Source organism: Salvelinus alpinus, chromosome 6, assembly GCF_045679555.1.
Source record: "Salvelinus alpinus chromosome 6, SLU_Salpinus.1, whole genome shotgun sequence".
NCBI lineage: Eukaryota > Metazoa > Chordata > Actinopteri > Salmoniformes > Salmonidae > Salvelinus > Salvelinus alpinus.
The window spans coordinates 64,974,061-64,991,005 of NC_092091.1; the positions used below are offsets into that span (position 1 = coordinate 64,974,061).

Sequence of the window (16,945 nt, forward strand, 5' to 3'; positions counted from 1 at the left end):
TAAGTACCATTCACAATCGTTAGATGGATTTACTCAGTTACAGCTACGTCATTTCCACCAATAACAAGCGAAACGTCAAACCAGACAACCGTGCGTGTGAAAAGAGGAGGGCGAAAGGAGGAGTTGAGGAAGCCCTATATTGAGCAGTTTTGTGAGCAGTTTTTCTCTACAACAGCGACGAGAGTGGGTCTTTTTGGCCAGCATTCAACGGAGATGGGAACATCTGGTTACCGGTAGAAGACCCAAAACTATTCCCAACGAAGTTGTTTACGTTCTGGACTGTGTATACGTCGCGGCGGCGGTACAATCTTCCATACAATTCAGGTAGGTGGCGCTGGTTACAATGGTCTGTCATTGACAAGACGAGCCTCCCCAATGGCTGGTTGGCTTGTATAATTATATTGAAGAAAGGCGAGGGCTTTAGGTCAATCTAACTTGATAGTGAAATTATTATATATCAGCTTCTGAACATAACTTCAATGTTGATGTTGTTTACAGCAAGACACTGAACGTGTTTCCAGCCCACTACTGTCTGACTTTGTATGACAGTTTATCCAATTACTGAATTAGGCAAACGTCAACAGACGATGGGGCACATAACTCTAGTGCTTGACAGAGTATGGTCCCTCTGTTTAGCAAGAGACAGTTCTTATTACGTGACTACAGGTATGTATGAATGTCCTTCTCCCTAGCGTAACGTTTGCATTAGTTTATTAAAGATTGTACATTCAGTAGGCAGCTGATCAGAATGATTTCTCAATCTGTAAGCTGCGTCACTTTATTGACTGTACACAGACCATTGGGTACAACATTCTCCGTACACACATGTACAGGTAGGCTACCACCTGTTTTTCCATCACGAATAAGTCAAAACCCACTGTAGATAGTTGCTCATTTTAAACTCAAATGATATGTTTGCAACCACCAGATTCAGTTAAAACACATTTGAACAAATACACCCTTAGGTCAGTTGACCTAATCCAAACAGTTTAGGCTATGTATCTAGACCTAGTCTAGGCCTACATGTCTAGAAACATCTATGACCTACAGTAACCCTCTCACCATATAACCAGTAGACTCGTGTCAACTTTAAAGATGCAACATGCAGAAATAGCTCTGCCTTTTCCTGGTTGCTAAAATTCTAATAGTTTGTGACAAAATAATCAGTCAGTGTAGAGAATCATTGTACCATCTAAACCGCTGTGAAATATGTTTTCCATATCCAAAAATAGTGTATTTTCAGCTGTTTGAAGCTTGTGTACAAAAGTAAAAGATGCAAAAAATAAACATAACAGGAATCATGGACATAGCTTACAAAGAACATAACTACCACTTTTTAGACTTGCTTTCAATGAGACTGACATATCTAGAACACACATTTCTTTGAATTTGGTCAGCTTGCCCAAAAAGTTACATATTGTAGCTTTAAGACATTCCCCAGTGTGTTTTTTGAGCAGCCTACAGTCTTAATGCTCCAGCAGCAAGCAGGGAATGCTGAATAACAAGTGCAATGGCATTGCAGCAATATAGCGGCAAGCAGCCTAGGAGCATGCCCACATCACATGGGGAAACAGACAATTGAGAACACGTGAGGAATTCCGAGGAGTGGGTAGGCTAAATAGGCTGGATTGAGATTCAGCTTTAGTAACAGGGATGGAAGATTCTAGCTTGATCCCAGATGTGTTTGGGCTGTCTTAACAATTGCCAACTCCTGTGGTGATTGTTAAGATGGCACAAACAAATCTGGGACCAGGCTATGATTCAGCTCCGAACCATTCTAAGATGCTGTTACAAGAGAGAAGAGAGTGCCTGTAGTGTAAACTGTCTGACATGTTATTTGTCACGTGCCAACTACAACAGGTGTAGACCTTACAGTGAAATGCTTACTCACAAGCTCTTTCCAAACAATGCAAGTTAAATGAGAAAAAAGGGGAAACAAACGTGTGACAAAAAAACAAGAATTAGAAATTAAGTTACAAACACACTCACTGAGACTGACTGACAGGGGAGTCGGAGAGAGTTGAATGCATGTCACCTAGCGGGTTAACTGAAGCGGCTTCTGGTTTATAATATAATACCACATCAATCTGTGTTGTGGATGGAGTTTGTTTTCATGGAGAATAGCTGGCATGATAGAGGGTAAATGATAGCAGGCTAATTGGTTTAGGCCTTGCCTCAGTTGCACTGTCTCCTGTCTGATGGGGTAACGGTTTAGATGGCTATAAATGGAAGGGGTAATATAGTCGTTCCTGGCCAAAGGATTATAAGGATAAAGATGGAGATGGCAGGCTTGATGCATATAGCAACTACACTGAACCAAAATAGCAACATGTAAATTGTTGGTCCCATGTTTCATGAGCTGAAATAAAAGATCCCAGACATTTTCCATACGCACAAAATGCTTATTTCTCTTAAATTTTGTACACAAATTTGTTTGCATCCCTGTTAGTGAGCATTTATCCTTTGCCAAGATAATCCATCCACCTGACGGATGCGGCATGTCAAGAAGATGATTAAACAGCATGATCATTACATAGGTGCACCTTGTGCTTGGGACAATAAAAAGCCATTCTAAAATGTGCAGTTTTGTCACAACACAATGAGACAGATGTCTCATGTTTTGAGGGAGCGTGGAATTGGCATGCTGACTGCAGGAATATCCACCGGAGTTGTTGTCAGAGAATTTGTTATTTTCTGTACCTCCAATGTTATTTTAGAGAATTTGGCAGTACGTCCATCCGGCCTCACAACCGCAGACCACGTGTAACCACGCCAGCCCAGGACCTCCACATCCAGGCTTCTTCACCTGTGGGACTGAAATTTAGGAGTATTTCTGTCTGTAATAAAGCCCTTTTGTGGGGAAAAACATTCTGATTGGCCTGGCCTGGCTCCGCAGTGGGTGGGCCTGTGCCCCCCCAAGCCCACAGATGGCTGCGCTGCTGCCCAATCATGTGAAATCCATAGATTAGGGCCTAATTTATTTAAATTTGACTAATTTCATTATGAACTGTAACTCAGTAAAATCGTTAATCTTTGCATTTATATTTTTGTTCAGTATATTTTGAAATGGCTTGTTGTGCAAAGTCACATTAGAATCTGCCTCGAACCCTTAGAGACTGTTCCAGAGTGCACTTTCAGGAAGCAATTGCTTTGATTTGATTAGGCTAATGTATGTGAGATGACACATGAAAGCAGAGGCAATCATTGAAATGTTTCTGCGGACAAACAGCTAAGGTCTGAATCCAGATTAAATTGACCCGTCACGGATGTTTCTCTATTTTGTGACAACCGCTGAGCCCTTCAGTGACTCAGCATAGCAGGGTAACTCCAAGATAGATACAGTGGGGAGAACAAGTATTTAATACGGAATCTAAAACAAAAATCCAGAAAATCACATTGTATGATTTTTAAGTAATTAATTTGCATTTTATTGCATGACATAAGTATTTGATACATCAGAAAAGCAGAACTTAATATTTGGTACAGAAACCTTTGTTTGCAATTACAGAGATCATACGTTTCCTGTAGTTCTTGACTAGGTTTGCACACACTGCAGCAGGGATTTTGGCCCACTCCTCCCTACAGATCTTCTCCAGATCCTTCAGGTTTCGGGGCTGTCGCTGGGCAATACGGACTTTCAGCTCCCTCCAAAGATTCTCTATTGGGTTCAGGTCTGGAGACTGGCTAGGCCACTCCAGGACCTTGAGATGCTTCTTACGGAGCCACTCCTTAGTTGCCATGGCTGTGTGCTTCGTGTCGTTGTCATGCTGGAAGACCCAGCCACGACCCATCTTCAATGCTCTTACTGAGGGAAGGAGGTTGTTGGCCAAGATCTCGCGATACATGGCCCCATCCATCCTCCCCTCAATACGGTGCAGTCGTCCTGTCCCCTTTGCAGAAAAGCATCCCCAAAGAATGATGTTTCCACCTCCATGCTTCACGGTTGGGATGGTGTTCTTGGGGTTGTACTCATACTTCTTCTTCCTCCAAACACGGCGAGTGGAGTTAGACCAAAAAGCTCTATTTTTGTCTCATCAGACCACATGACCTTCTCCCATTCCTCCTCTGGATCATCCAGATGGTCATTGGCAAACTTCAGACAGGCCTGGACATGCACTGGCTTAAGCAGGGGGACCTTGCGTGCGCTGCAGGATTTTAATCCATGACGGCGTAGTGTGTTACTAATGGTTTTCTTTGAGACTGTGGTCCCAGCTCTCTTCATGTCATTGACCAGGTCCTGCCGTGTAGTTCTGGGCTGATCCCTCACCTTCCTCATGATCATTGATGCCCCACGAGGTGAGATCTTGCATGGAGCCCCAGACCGAGGGTGATTGACCGTCATCTTGAACTTCTTCCATTTTCTAATAATTGCGCCAACAGTTGTTTCCTTCTCACCAAGCTGCTTGCCTATTGTCCTGTAGCCCATCCCAGCCTTGTGCAGGTCTACAATTTTATCCCTGATGTCCTTACACAGCTCTCTGGTCTTGGCCATTGTGGAGAGGTTAGAATCTGTTTGATTGATCGTGTGGACAGGTGTCTTTTATACAGGTAACGAGTTCAAACAGGTGCAGTTAATACAGGTAATGAGTGGAGAACAGGAGGGCTTCTTAAAGAAAAACTAACAGGTCTGTGAGAGCCGGAATTCTTACTGGTTGGTAGGTGATCAAATACTTATGTCATGCAATAAAATGCAAATTAATTATTTAAAAATCATACAATGTGATTTTCTGGATTCTTGTTTTAGATTCCGTCTCTCACAGTTGAAGTGTACCTATGATAAAAATTACAGACCTCTACATGCTTTGTAAGTAGGAAAACCTGCAAAATCGGCAGTGTATCAAATACTTGTTCTCCCCACTGTATGCCTACCATCAGCTGTTGCCATGCCAGTGACTAAAATAACCAGGAAGTAATCCAGTTGCCCAAACATTTAAACAAGGTAGCACGATGGCCTCCGTTTTTATATTGGATTGTTAAAATAGGACTTTGGATCAATCAAATGTAATTATAAAGCCCCTTTTACATCAGCAGATGTCACAGAGTGCTATACAGAAACCCAACCTTAAACCCCAAACAGCAAGCAATGCAGATGTAGAAGCACGGTGCACAGGAAAAACTCCCTAGAAAGGCAGGAACCTAGGAAGAAACCTAGAGAGGAATCAGGCTCTGGAGAGGTGGCCAGTCCTCTTCTGGCTGTGCCGGGTGGAGATTATAAGAGTACATGGCTATTTAAGGCCAGATTGGATGGCCAGGAAATTCCCAATTTAATGCCTAGTAACTAGACCACTGAGCTACTTCTGTTTGATATTCCTCCTGAGGGAATAGGTTCCCTATGTGACGCATGCAGACTGTGCTGCCTGTGTTGTCTTGCCTATACACCAGATCCTGCAGATGGGTCAGGGGCTGTGGAGGGTGGCCAGGAACCAGCAGCTGCAGCAGGAGTACGGAGAGCACTGGGACGCTGGACCTGGCCTTGACGGAGATCCCCGGGATTTGGGGATGGAGATGGGGGCTAATCCAGGCCAGGCTCCCCCCTCCCCCGGGGTGGGCGACCTGGGTGGAGGTCCCCTGCCACCTCAACCCCACCCGCGGCGCTACCCCCAGCACTGCCAAGGGGCAGACATCTACCAGCTGCTGCGTGCCCGCCGGGGGAAGGAGCAGCAGGGTTTCATAGACCTGGAGATGCTTCCTCCAGAGCTCAGCATCACCATCCTGTCCTACCTGAACGCTACAGACCTCTGTCTGGCATCCTGCGTGTGGCAGGACCTGGGCCACGACGAGTACCTCTGGCAGGGGTGAGTAGTAGACTGACAGGGTCTGTGGAAGGGAGCCAGGGGTGAGTAGTAGACTGGCAGGGTCTGTGGAAGGGAGGCAGGGGTGAGTAGTAGACTGACAGGGTCTGTGGAAGGGAGGCAGGGGTGAGTAGTAGACTGACAGGGTCTGTGGAAGGGAGGCAGGGGTGAGTAGTAGACTGACAGGATCTGTGGAAGGGAGGCAGGGGTGAGTAGTAGACTGGCAGGGTCTGTGGAAGGGAGCCAGGGGTGAGTAGTAGACTGGCAGGGTCTGTGGAAGGGAGCCAGGGGTGAGTAGTAGACTGGCAGGGTCTGTGGAAGGGAGCCAGGGGTGAGTAGTAGACTGGCAGGGTCTGTGGAAGGGAGCCAGGGGTGAGTAGTAGACTGGCAGGGTCTGTGGAAGGGAGCCAGGGGTGAGTAGTAGACTGGCAGGGTCTGTGGAAGGGAGCCAGGGGTGAGTAGTAGACTGACAGGGTCTGTGGAAGGGAGCCAGGGGTGAGTAGTAGACTGACAGGGTCTGTGGAAGGGAGGCAGGGGTGAGTAGTAGACTGACAGGGTCTGTGGAAGGGAGGCAGGGGTGAGTAGTAGACTGACAGGATCTGTGGAAGGGAGGCAGGGGTGAGTAGTAGACTGGCAGGGTCTGTGGAAGGGAGCCAGGGGTGAGTAGTAGACTGGCAGGGTCTGTGGAAGGGAGCCAGGGGTGAGTAGTAGACTGGCAGGGTCTGTGGAAGGGAGCCAGGGGTGAGTAGTAGACTGGCAGGGTCTGTGGAAGGGAGCCAGGGGTGAGTAGTAGACTGGCAGGGTCTGTGGAAGGGAGCCAGGGGTGAGTAGTAGACTGGCAGGGTCTGTGGAAGGGAGCCAGGGGTGAGTAGTAGACTGGCAGGGTCTGTGGAAGGGAGGCAGGGGTGAGTAGTAGACTGACAGGGTCTGTGGAAGGGAGCCAGGGGTGAGTAGTAGACTGACAGGGTCTGTGGAAGGGAGGCAGGGGTGAGTAGTAGACTGACAGGGTCTGTGGAAGGGAGCCAGGGGTGAGTAGTAGACTGGCAGGGTCTGTGCAAGGGAGGCAGGGGTGAGTAGTAGACTGGCAGGGTTTGTGGGAGGGGGGCAGGGGTGAGTACAGTTAGAGGGCGTTCAGATTGAATTATTCAAAACTAATGTCACTAATTGGTATTTTGACCAAATATGATCAGCTTAAAAAATGTGAAAAGTTCTGATGTTATTGGTCAAAAGACCAAGTATTGGACAAAATATCAGAATTGGCCAATGAGAAGTGTGCTGCAGGAAGTGTGCTGCAGGACAGGACCTGATATACCATTTACAGATTCATCTATGTTTTTAATTGTCCACAAATCATTCAAATGGTGCTTGCCACAAGTATGTATAACATTTACCAGGTTCTGTGTGACAATGTGCTTTTTTAATGGTTCAGAGTTGATTGGGTGATCATGTTTCTAATTGCAGTCCTCCCTTTTTCTCTGTCGCTCGCTTGTTCCCTGACTTGCTCTCTCTCTCTGTCTCTCTCTGGCTGTGCCCTAGTTTGTGTAAGTCCACATGGGGTCACTGTTCCATCTACAATAGAAGGCTCCCCTATGGCTTCTCATATAGAAGACTCTACATGATGCTAGATGAAGGCAGTCTGACGTTCAACGCTAACCATCAGGAGGTAAGTCATCTCTTTTTCACCTTTATCCCGAATGCCTCGTTCTCCTTTTTAAAGCACCACTTCCCCACTGAAACACTCCGGTTTCCCGGACGTCGATAAAGCCGGCTTAATCTGTTTCCGGGAAATTGTTCCATATATATATATATATAAGATTTGGCTAGATGTATATGGGCCAATTAGCTTTTTTTCACTATGTTATTGATTCTGCATAGATCAGCCTTCCTCACTATATGAAAACCACAAAAAACAATATGATTTAGAAATAGTAAGTACACATTGAACCCACCACACTTCAGCCCACCTTGAAGACAAATGACTACCAGCTAAATGACTTGTTTACTGCTGATGCATACATTCTGAAAGACATCAGCCTTGGAGGTCACTGCAGGTCAAAGCCTGGTTCCCTAGAATCTGTGGAACATTCTAATGGCGTTATTTGGTCTGCCTGTATCGCTAAGTGGATTCGGCTCACTATGGCCAGCCACTTAGAGGGCAAGTGATAGCTGTGTGATGGACTGAGATGGTGCTGGGTCTCTTCTCTCCACTCTCCCCATCTAATCCCTCTTTCTCTGTGTGTGTTTCATATTGACTCTCTCTCTCTTTTCCCCCCCAATAGGGTATCAGTTACTTCATGTCCAAAGGCATACTGGTGGACCACCCCAAGGAGCTGGCCAAGTTCATCTTCTGCACTCGCACGCTCAACTGGAAGATGCTGAGGGTATACCTAGATGAGAGGTGGGTTTTCTTCATCGAATTCTCACGGGGCTTTTTTCAAATTCTTATTGGCTTGTCTCTAATTGCAGGAGAGATGTGTTGGACGACCTGGTCACGCTGCACAACTTCAGTAACCAGTTCCTGCCTAACGCACTGAGGGACTTCTTCAGACACATCCACGCCCCAGAGGAGAGGGGCGAATATCTGGAGACGCTTATCACCAAGTTCTCCCACCGCTTCTGCGCCTGCAACCCCGCCCTGGTTCGGGACGTGGGTCTCAGCCCAGGTCAGTGCACTGCAGGGAGTTGTAGTTCTAATCCGCAGGGTGTTGAGGGAAGTCGGATGAGTGGAGGGGATTGTAGTTCTGGTGCACGTTATGTTAATTCAGCCTATGTGAGCAGAGGGAGTTGTAGTTCTACAGGATGTTTAGTTTAGTTTGGGGTGGAATTGTAGTAATAAATTAGTTCATGGGAATTGTAGTCCTGACAGGTGTTGCGTTAGAGGCAAGATGTGTGTGGGTGCTGCAATGTTTTTGTCTCTTTTTTTTGCCGATGATCTAGCCGTCTGCTCGCGCTACAGAGTGCTATATCGGTCTGCTAATACAGGACTAGTAAAGGCCCAGCGCACTACTTCTGTAAGATAAATGTATGGGCCTCCTGAGAGGGGCAGTGGTCTAAGGCACTGCATCGCAGTGCTAGAGATGTCACTATAGACCCGGGTTCAATCCCGGGCTGTATCACAACCGGCCGTGATCGGGAGTCCCATAGGGCGGCACACAATTGTCCGGGTTAGGCGAAGGTTTGGCCGGGGGTGGGGGGGCTTTAATTGGCTCATCGCACTCTAGCGACTCCTTGTGGCGGGCCAGGCGCATGCAGGCTGACCCAGGTCGTCAGTTGAACGGTGTTTCCTCTGACACATTGGTGCAGCTGGCTTCCAGGTTAAGGGGGCATGTGTTAAGAAGTGCGGTTAGGTGGGTCATGTTTCGGAGGACGCATGACTCGACCTCCGCCTCCCCGAGCCCGTTGGGGAGTTGCAGCGACGAGACAAGATTGTAATTGGGGAGAAAAAGGGTGTAAATATATAAAGTCGGGTCCATAAATATTTGGCCATTGACCATATTATTATTTTAGCTGTCTACCACAGCATATTGGAGTTAAAATTAAAAAATGAATATGAGCTTTAATTTGAGGGCATTTACATCTAAATCGGGTGAACGGTGTAGGAATTACAGCACTTTTTATATGTGGTCCCCCCCCATTTTTAAGGGACCAAAAGTAATTGGACAATTGGCTGCTCAGCTGTTCCATGGCCGGGTGTGTGTTATTCCCTCATTAGTTAATTTACAGGTAAGCAGATAAAAGGTATAGAGTTGAGTTCAAGTGTGGCATTTGCATTTGGAATCTGTTGCTGTTAACCCTCAATATGAAATCCAAAGAGCTGTCACTGCCAGTGAAGGAAGACATCATTATGCTGAAATATCAAAACAAACCCATCAGAGAGAAACATTAGGTGTGGCCAAATCAACTATTTGGTACATTCTTAAAAAGAGAACACACTGGTGAGCTCAGGAACACCAAAAGACCCACTGAAAACAACTGTGGTGAGTGACAGAAGTCTTTCCCTGGTGAAGAAAAAACCCTTTACAACAGTTGGCCAGATCAAGAACACCTTCCAGGGGGTAAGCGTATCTGTGTCAAAGTCAACAATCAAGAGAAGACTTCATCAGAGTAAATACAGAGGGTTTACCACAAGATGTAAACCATTGGTAAGCCTCAAACAGAAAGACCATGTTAGAGTTTGCCAAAAAGGCCTGTACATTTCTGGAACAACATCCTATGGACAGATGAGACAAAGATCAACTTGTACCAGAATGATTAGAAGCGTATGGAGAAGGGAAGGAACTGTTCATGATCCGAAGTATACCACCTCATCTGTGAAGTATGGTGGAGGTCGTGTTATGGCGTGGGCATGTATGGCTGCTTCCCTTGTATTTATTGATGTGACTGCTGACAAGCAACAGGATGAATTCTGAAGTGTTTAGGGCTATATTATCTGTTCAGATTCAGCCAAATGCTTCAAAACTCATTGGACGGTGCTTCACAGTGGAGAGGGACATTGACCCGAAGCATCTTGCGAAAGCAACCCAATACTTTTTTTAAGGCAAAGACGTGGAATGTTCTGCAATGACCAAGTCAATCAGCTGACCTGAATCCAATTTGAGCCGCAAGAACGCCCCAAGAACAAGCAGGAACTGAAGACTGCTGCAGTAAAGGCCTGGCAGAGCATCACCAGGGAAGAAACCCAGCATCTGGTGATGTCTATGGGTTCCAGACTTGAGGCAGTCATTGACTGCAAAGGATTTGCAACCAAGTATTAACTCATTTAATTTGATTGTTAATTTGTCCAATTATGTATAAAAATAGTTGTAATTCCTAAATGGTTCATACAATACATTTTACAAAACCGTTAAATTTAAAGATAAATCTACACTTAGAGCACATCTTGATTGTGTGTCTTTATTTTTACTATTTTCCACATTTAGAATAATAGTGAAGACATCAAAACTATGAAATAGCATGTGGAATCATGTAGTAACCAAAAAAAGTGTTAAACAGATCAAAATATATTTGAGATTCTTCAAAGTAGCCACCATTTGCCTTGATGACAGCTTTGCACACGCTTTGCATTCTCTCAACCAGCTTCATGAGGTAGTCACCTGGAATGCATTTCAATGAACAGGTGTGCCTTGTTAATTTGTGGAATTTCTTTCCTTCTTAATGCGTTTCAGCCAATCGGTTGTGTTGTTACAAGGTAGGGGTGGTGTACAGAAGATGGCCCTATTTGGTAAAAGACCAAGTCCATATTATGACAAGAATTATAAGACCTGAAGGTCAGTCAATCCGGAAAATGTTAAGAACTTTTAAAGTTTCATCAAGTGCAGTTTCAAAAACCAACAAGCGCAATGATGAAACTGGCTTTCATGAGGACTGACACAGGAAAGGAAGACCCAGAATTACCTCTGCTGCAGAGGATAAGTTCATTAGAGTTACAAGCCTCAGAAATTGTAGCCCAAATAAATGCTTCAGAGTTCAAGTAACAGACACATCTCAACATCAACTGTTCAGAGGAGACTGCGTCAATCAGGCCTTCATGGTTGAATCGCTGCAAAGAAACCACTACTAAAAGGACACCAATAAGAAGATAAGCCTTGCTTGGGCCAAGAAACACGAGCAATGGACATTTGAGTCCAAATGTTAGATTTTTGGTTCCAACCGCCGTGTCTTTGTGAGACGCAGAGTAGGTGAACGGATGATCTCTGCATGTGTGGTTCCCACCGTGAAGCATGGAGGAGGAGGTGTGATGGTGTGGGCGTGCTTTGCTGGTGACACTGTTGCTGATTTTTATTTAGAATTCAAGGCACACTTAGCCAGCATGGCTACCACAGCATTCTGCAGCAATACGCCATCCCATCTGGTTTGTGCTTAGTGGGACTGTCATTTGTTTTCAACAGGACAATGACCCAACACACACCTCCAGGCTGTGTAAGGGCTATTTGACCAAGAAGGAGAGTGATGGCGTGCTGCATCAGATGACCTGGCCTCCACAATCACCCGACCTCAACCCAAGTGAGATGGTTTGGGATGAGTTGGACCGCAGAGTGAAGGAAAAGCAGCCAACAAGTGCTCAGCATACGTGGGAACTCCTTCAAGACTGTTGGAAAAGCATTCCAGGTTACCTCATGAAGCTGGTTGAGAATGCAAAGTTGTCATCAAGGCAAAGGGTGGCTACTTTGAAGAATCTAAAATATATTTGGATTTTTTTGGTTACTACATGATTCCATGTGTGTTATTTCATAGTTTTGATGTCTTCACTATCATTCTACAATGTAAAATAAAGAAAAACCCTTGAATGAGAAGGCGTGTCAACTTTTTACTGATACTATATATTAATTCCGATTTTTCAGGGGTTGCTTCAGCACCCGATAATTTCCGCGGCTATGGTAAGTGGATGTTGTAGTACTGGCAACAGATGGATTCAACCAGTCTAGACGTAGGTCTGCTTTAGAGGACCGAGCCCTAGAAGACCCAAGTACTGTAAAAGGCCCTTTACTCCACTAAGAGCTAAAAGGAATAGGTGATGTCACTGTAAACACCTGACATCATGCGTCTCTCTGGTCTTGTCGACAGCGCCTGCAACCACCTGCCAGTTTCTGCCACAGTCGAACAACTCCTAACTCGGGGTCCACGCTCAACAAATCCCACAGGCTTTAGGACTTCTCTCCTCTGTTGATCTCCCCACAATGCCTCTGTAATTTACAAAGGGCTCTGATGTTGCACTTGACCCAAGTTGTCCTGTCCTTGTTGCATGAATCAAATGTGTGAGAAATCTTTGTACTAACACTGTCATTGGTCCCTAAAGCCACAATAATCCCACGGGCTTAAAGTGTTAGGAGAGTGAGGGCAGCGCTCCAGCCAATCACAGGACGGCGTTGTAATAACATCTGGCGCGGTTCTCGGTCGTCCTGGAGGAGAAGTCGGCTGATTTATTATAAACTTACTGCCGATAGAATTGGCAGAGCAGTAAAGGAGGAGCGGAGATGTACGCTCTCACACTTTCTCTCGCTCTCTCCCACTCTAAAGAGACCCCCTGTTCAACCCCTCTTAGTCTGCCCAGAACCAGGGCTAATACCCACACTGTAAGGTCTGAGAATATGAGTAGATATGTCTCTTTCCTTCCCTGGTATGTGTCCTGTCTTAAAGGAATATTATTCACACTTCAGAATGTGTTTTTTTTTTTTTTTTTTTTTTTTGTAGACGTGTCATTATGAAGCTATTTTTCTTTATCTGCCTTTCTCTTCTTCTGATGCTCTTTTCTGGTCTTCCCTTCACTCTGTCTCCCTGTCGTTTATTCTTAAACTCCCACCCACCCTCTCAGCCAAGTGATGACCACACAATGAACAGAGAAAGTATTGCTGGACTGAGAAAGACATCAACTAAAACATTAGGTCTGGCTAATATATTGAATACATGTATATTACTAAGCAAGATAAAATATGTATTTTGTTGGCGTGTGTGCCCCATCGCCATTATTGATCTAAAGTCTAAAATAGTTTTTTAGGTAAACACCATCACTTTTATATATATCATTTAGCAGACGCTATTATCCAGGGTGACGAAGTGCCTTGCTCAAGGTCACATCGGCAGATTTTTCACCTTGTCGGCCCAGGATTCGAACCAGCAACCTTTGGGTTACTGGTCTGACGCTCTTAACCGCTAGGCTAGCTGCCACCCCACAGCTCCATATAAGACTTTATCTTCATTGGATGCTTGGTGCTGGGACTTGTTTGACCTCTCTCACATTCTGTCCATCTCTCCTCTCCAGATGCGGTGTATGTGCTCTGCTACTCGCTCATCCTGCTGTCGATTGACTTGACCAGCCCGCACGTCAAGAACAAGATGTCCAAACGCGAGTTCATCCGCAACACGCGCCACGCTGCCCAGAACATCAGCGAGGACTTTGTCGGCCATCTTTACGACAACATCTATCTCATCGGCCACGTGGCGGCCTAACTGGGAAGTGACGAGGAGTGGAAGTCGGTGATACACGAACCAGTGATTGCACTGATGCAGGATACTACTTTGGACAATAGTTGTTGCTGGTAATCCTCAATATAGGGTCCTGTACTGCTAGCAATGCTTGTTTCCATACTGGGTGGGAGGCGATCTGTTCTCCGGCTGTAGAGCCAATGGAGACCAAGTAGCGTAGAGATTTGGCCCGCCCACATGAAGTGACACTTAAGGTGCGAGGCCTCAGACAGGCTAGACGTATATTCAGCACACAAGTAGCATACGACAATATAATCAGCTACTTCCAGCTTAACCACGCAGAAGTGTAGCTCCAGTATGTTAAGGAAGTCAAGAAGAAGTTAAACATATGCTATGAACAAGGACTGAATATTATTACAGCAACAATTAGCAGTTGTGGTTCACATTATACTGTTTTTGTTTTGTGAATTGCTCTATGAGTTTTGAGTTTAATATTCTGGTTTTCTTTTTTAAATTAATGTTGTTTTTGTTGGAATGTTTTTTACGATTTAGAGGAACTTAAAAGAATGACTAATGGGCTGGTAGAAACTCCACTGCATTTTTGTCTTTGTGAATTAAAATGCATTTCCAAGAGGCACAACAATTAATCCAACCACATTTACAACATGGAATCCTTTTATTTTTATCAGAGAACTTCAAAGGACTATTTGCGTCCATTCCAAAGTATTTTATGAGTTGTAAAGCAATCGCCATGGGTCATACTCTGAATTGATGTGTGTGTGGATGACTCGAATGTCCATGGGAATCTCGGAGAGTCCAATTTTGAGTTTGTAATGTGAACTCTCATCTGCATGCATCTCAGCTGGGTCCTATTAATTAGTGTGCAATATTGAAAACGTTTTTCGCCTACGGAAGACAAAAATGTTTCTTATTGGACAAGTCCAATTAGTTTCTCAATGTTGCAATCCATTTTCTTCTATTTGGCGCCTAATGAACACAACACTGGTAATACAGCTCTTGATTGTTGATGGAAAAATAGGTGTCAAAGTTGAAGACAATTGTTCAGTGAGTTTTTACCTGGGCCCAAGCTGGGATAGGTAATGTTGGTAAATGAAGGTATATGTTAGTGTATCTATATTACTTTATCCTTTTGTGTTGACAAGCATTCTACCCCTTCAAAACAGGCTGGATCCCAAATGACATCCTATTCCCTATGTGTTGCACTACAGTTGAACAGGGCCCATAGGGCTCGGGTCATAAGCAGTGCACTATGTAGGGAATAGGGTGGTATTTGGGACACGTTCCGGCACTGACTCTAGCACCGATGCCTGCGTTTATATATTTTTTCCACTCATTGGTCTTAATCTTTTCACGTCCAGATCTGATTGGTCAAAAGACCAATTAGTGAAGAAAAAAAAGATCAGAATTGGGCTGCCTGTGTAAACAGCTGAAGTGACACCACAGATATGAACGTTAATCTTTCCCACCATCCTTTGCAGACTACATTTATATTGTGATTTGTTTTATGTGTGTGACTCTGGACTGATACCTCTATCATGTTTAAATCTTCCTGTCAATCTCTAATCTATTCTATGACTGCAACCTCTCACTCTTTCTCTCCCTACCTCTCCCCAGTGACTCTAAGGGCTTGATTCTATTTGCTACAAATGTCCAGAAATATGTCATCTAGATCAGACATACCTCTCTGACATGTAGAATAAGGAATCATGTCCGCTCTATTTGTGACATTTCTATATGCAGTGTTCAGTAGATTGCACGTGGCCCAGGACTACAAGATTGTTTCTTTTAATGATTACTAACTAGTGAGCACTTTAACCAGGGGGTGTTTTCTGTCCACACTGTCTTCTGATTCATATATATCACACTATTTAGTTCTCACATATCTGAAGGACTGTTTGTTTTCTATCTGTTGTCTTAGCCATGCAGTCTTTATTATTAGTTATAGTGCCAATAAACAAAATGTTGAAAATGACAACCACACTGACATGTGAACCTGAGCAGAATAACTACTGTGGTAAATGTTTGCGTACAATTGATTTAAAACCCAGATTTTATTTTATTTGCACATGTATATATTTAAGTATAGAGATTTATATAAGAAACATTTTATTTTGATGTATTTTAACAAAGATTTTTTTCCCCCTCATAAGTAGACCTGTTTTTGCACTGACGTTTTGTATGAGCAGTGGACTGCATGCAGAGAACTGAGTCTTTGCACAGTTAATGTTCTCCACTACCATGATCAATTTAAGTGATTTGATATTATTATTCTAATATTTATGAAATGTTAATTACACTTAGTTTAACAGCAGCAAATGACAGTACAGACTTTTTTTTTTTTAATTCTTCAATTCCATGTACATTTTAGTTTCCGGTGTGGATTTATGGATTGAGATTTTTATAGACAATTCCCATTTCAACAGCCTAACAAAACCATTTACATCTGAGATAGGTTGCTGAATGACAACACTGGAAATAAAACATGTCTAGATTGTATAAAAATAAAACTCTGAGAAAATATTCCCCTTGTGTTGAGCTGTGACTATTTCTACAGTGATCATAATGTTTTTATATTCAAGATCGTGACCATTACTGATTCACCCTTCGACTATGTACGCTATATTTACGAATTAGGTCAGCTATATACACTTCTCAACACGGCTCTCAAAACTACCAAACCCCATTTCAAAGCCCCGATCCATAGTGTATATATTAACCATAGAGTTCCTCTGAGCCTGTCAGTGTATAGATAGACAGGAGTAAATCGACTCCAGACACAACATGACCCTCGACCTCTAGCAGAGTGTGCTTTATGTGCTGTAAATGAAAAGCGAGAGCATCACAGGGGCCGTCAGCAGAGAGATACAGGGCCCTTGGAGCTGCATGGGAGAGGGGTCAATCTGAGAAGGTTTAAGAGAGTGGTGATGCAATGCGTACCCCGATCCTGTTTAGCTCTCCATAGCGCAGGGAGACACACGGGACCATGTCTAGGAGGGAGAATATATAACTTAACTTTATTTGTCTTCCTCAAACACTCATTTCAGGGCCTACAAAAAAACAAAGCAATGCCAAATACTAAGCTAAATTGGATGGAGAACTGAAATGGTCCATGATTGAATGGTTGGTAACCTACTTTGGATGATACGATCCATTGGCTTAATGATTCATTTACTACCAGCTTTTTCCGTCAAACACATGTTAGTAACTAA

At 44.3% G+C, this 16,945-nt stretch overlaps 1 protein-coding gene across 1 annotated transcript; it reads left to right on the forward strand.

Annotated features, from left to right (window-relative positions):
- Nucleotides 1-30: 30 nt before the first annotated feature.
- Nucleotides 31-16,256, forward strand: fbxo8 (F-box protein 8). The gene is made up of 6 exons (XM_071407435.1): nucleotides 31-324; nucleotides 5,383-5,795; nucleotides 7,329-7,455; nucleotides 8,072-8,190; nucleotides 8,259-8,455; nucleotides 13,552-16,256. The coding sequence occupies exons 2-6, from the start codon at nucleotides 5,392-5,394 to the stop codon at nucleotides 13,737-13,739; spliced, it is 1,035 nt and encodes a 344-aa protein (XP_071263536.1). The 5' UTR covers nucleotides 31-324; nucleotides 5,383-5,391; the 3' UTR covers nucleotides 13,740-16,256.
- The last annotated feature ends 689 nt before the right edge of the window (nucleotides 16,257-16,945 follow it).

What these genes read in the sequence shown, in the direction of transcription:
- fbxo8 (XM_071407435.1), top strand. Translation starts at nt 5,392, where the DNA reads ATGGGTCAGGGGCTGTGGAGGGTGGCCAGGAACCAGCAGCTGCAGCAG. An exon ending in GACGAGTACCTCTGGCAGGG is followed by an intron (nt 5,796 to 7,328) that starts GTGAGTAGTAGA and finishes GCTGTGCCCTAG; the next exon opens with TTTGTGTAAGTCCACATGGG. An exon ending in GGACGTGGGTCTCAGCCCAG is followed by an intron (nt 8,456 to 13,551) that starts GTCAGTGCACTG and finishes TCTCCTCTCCAG; the next exon opens with ATGCGGTGTATGTGCTCTGC.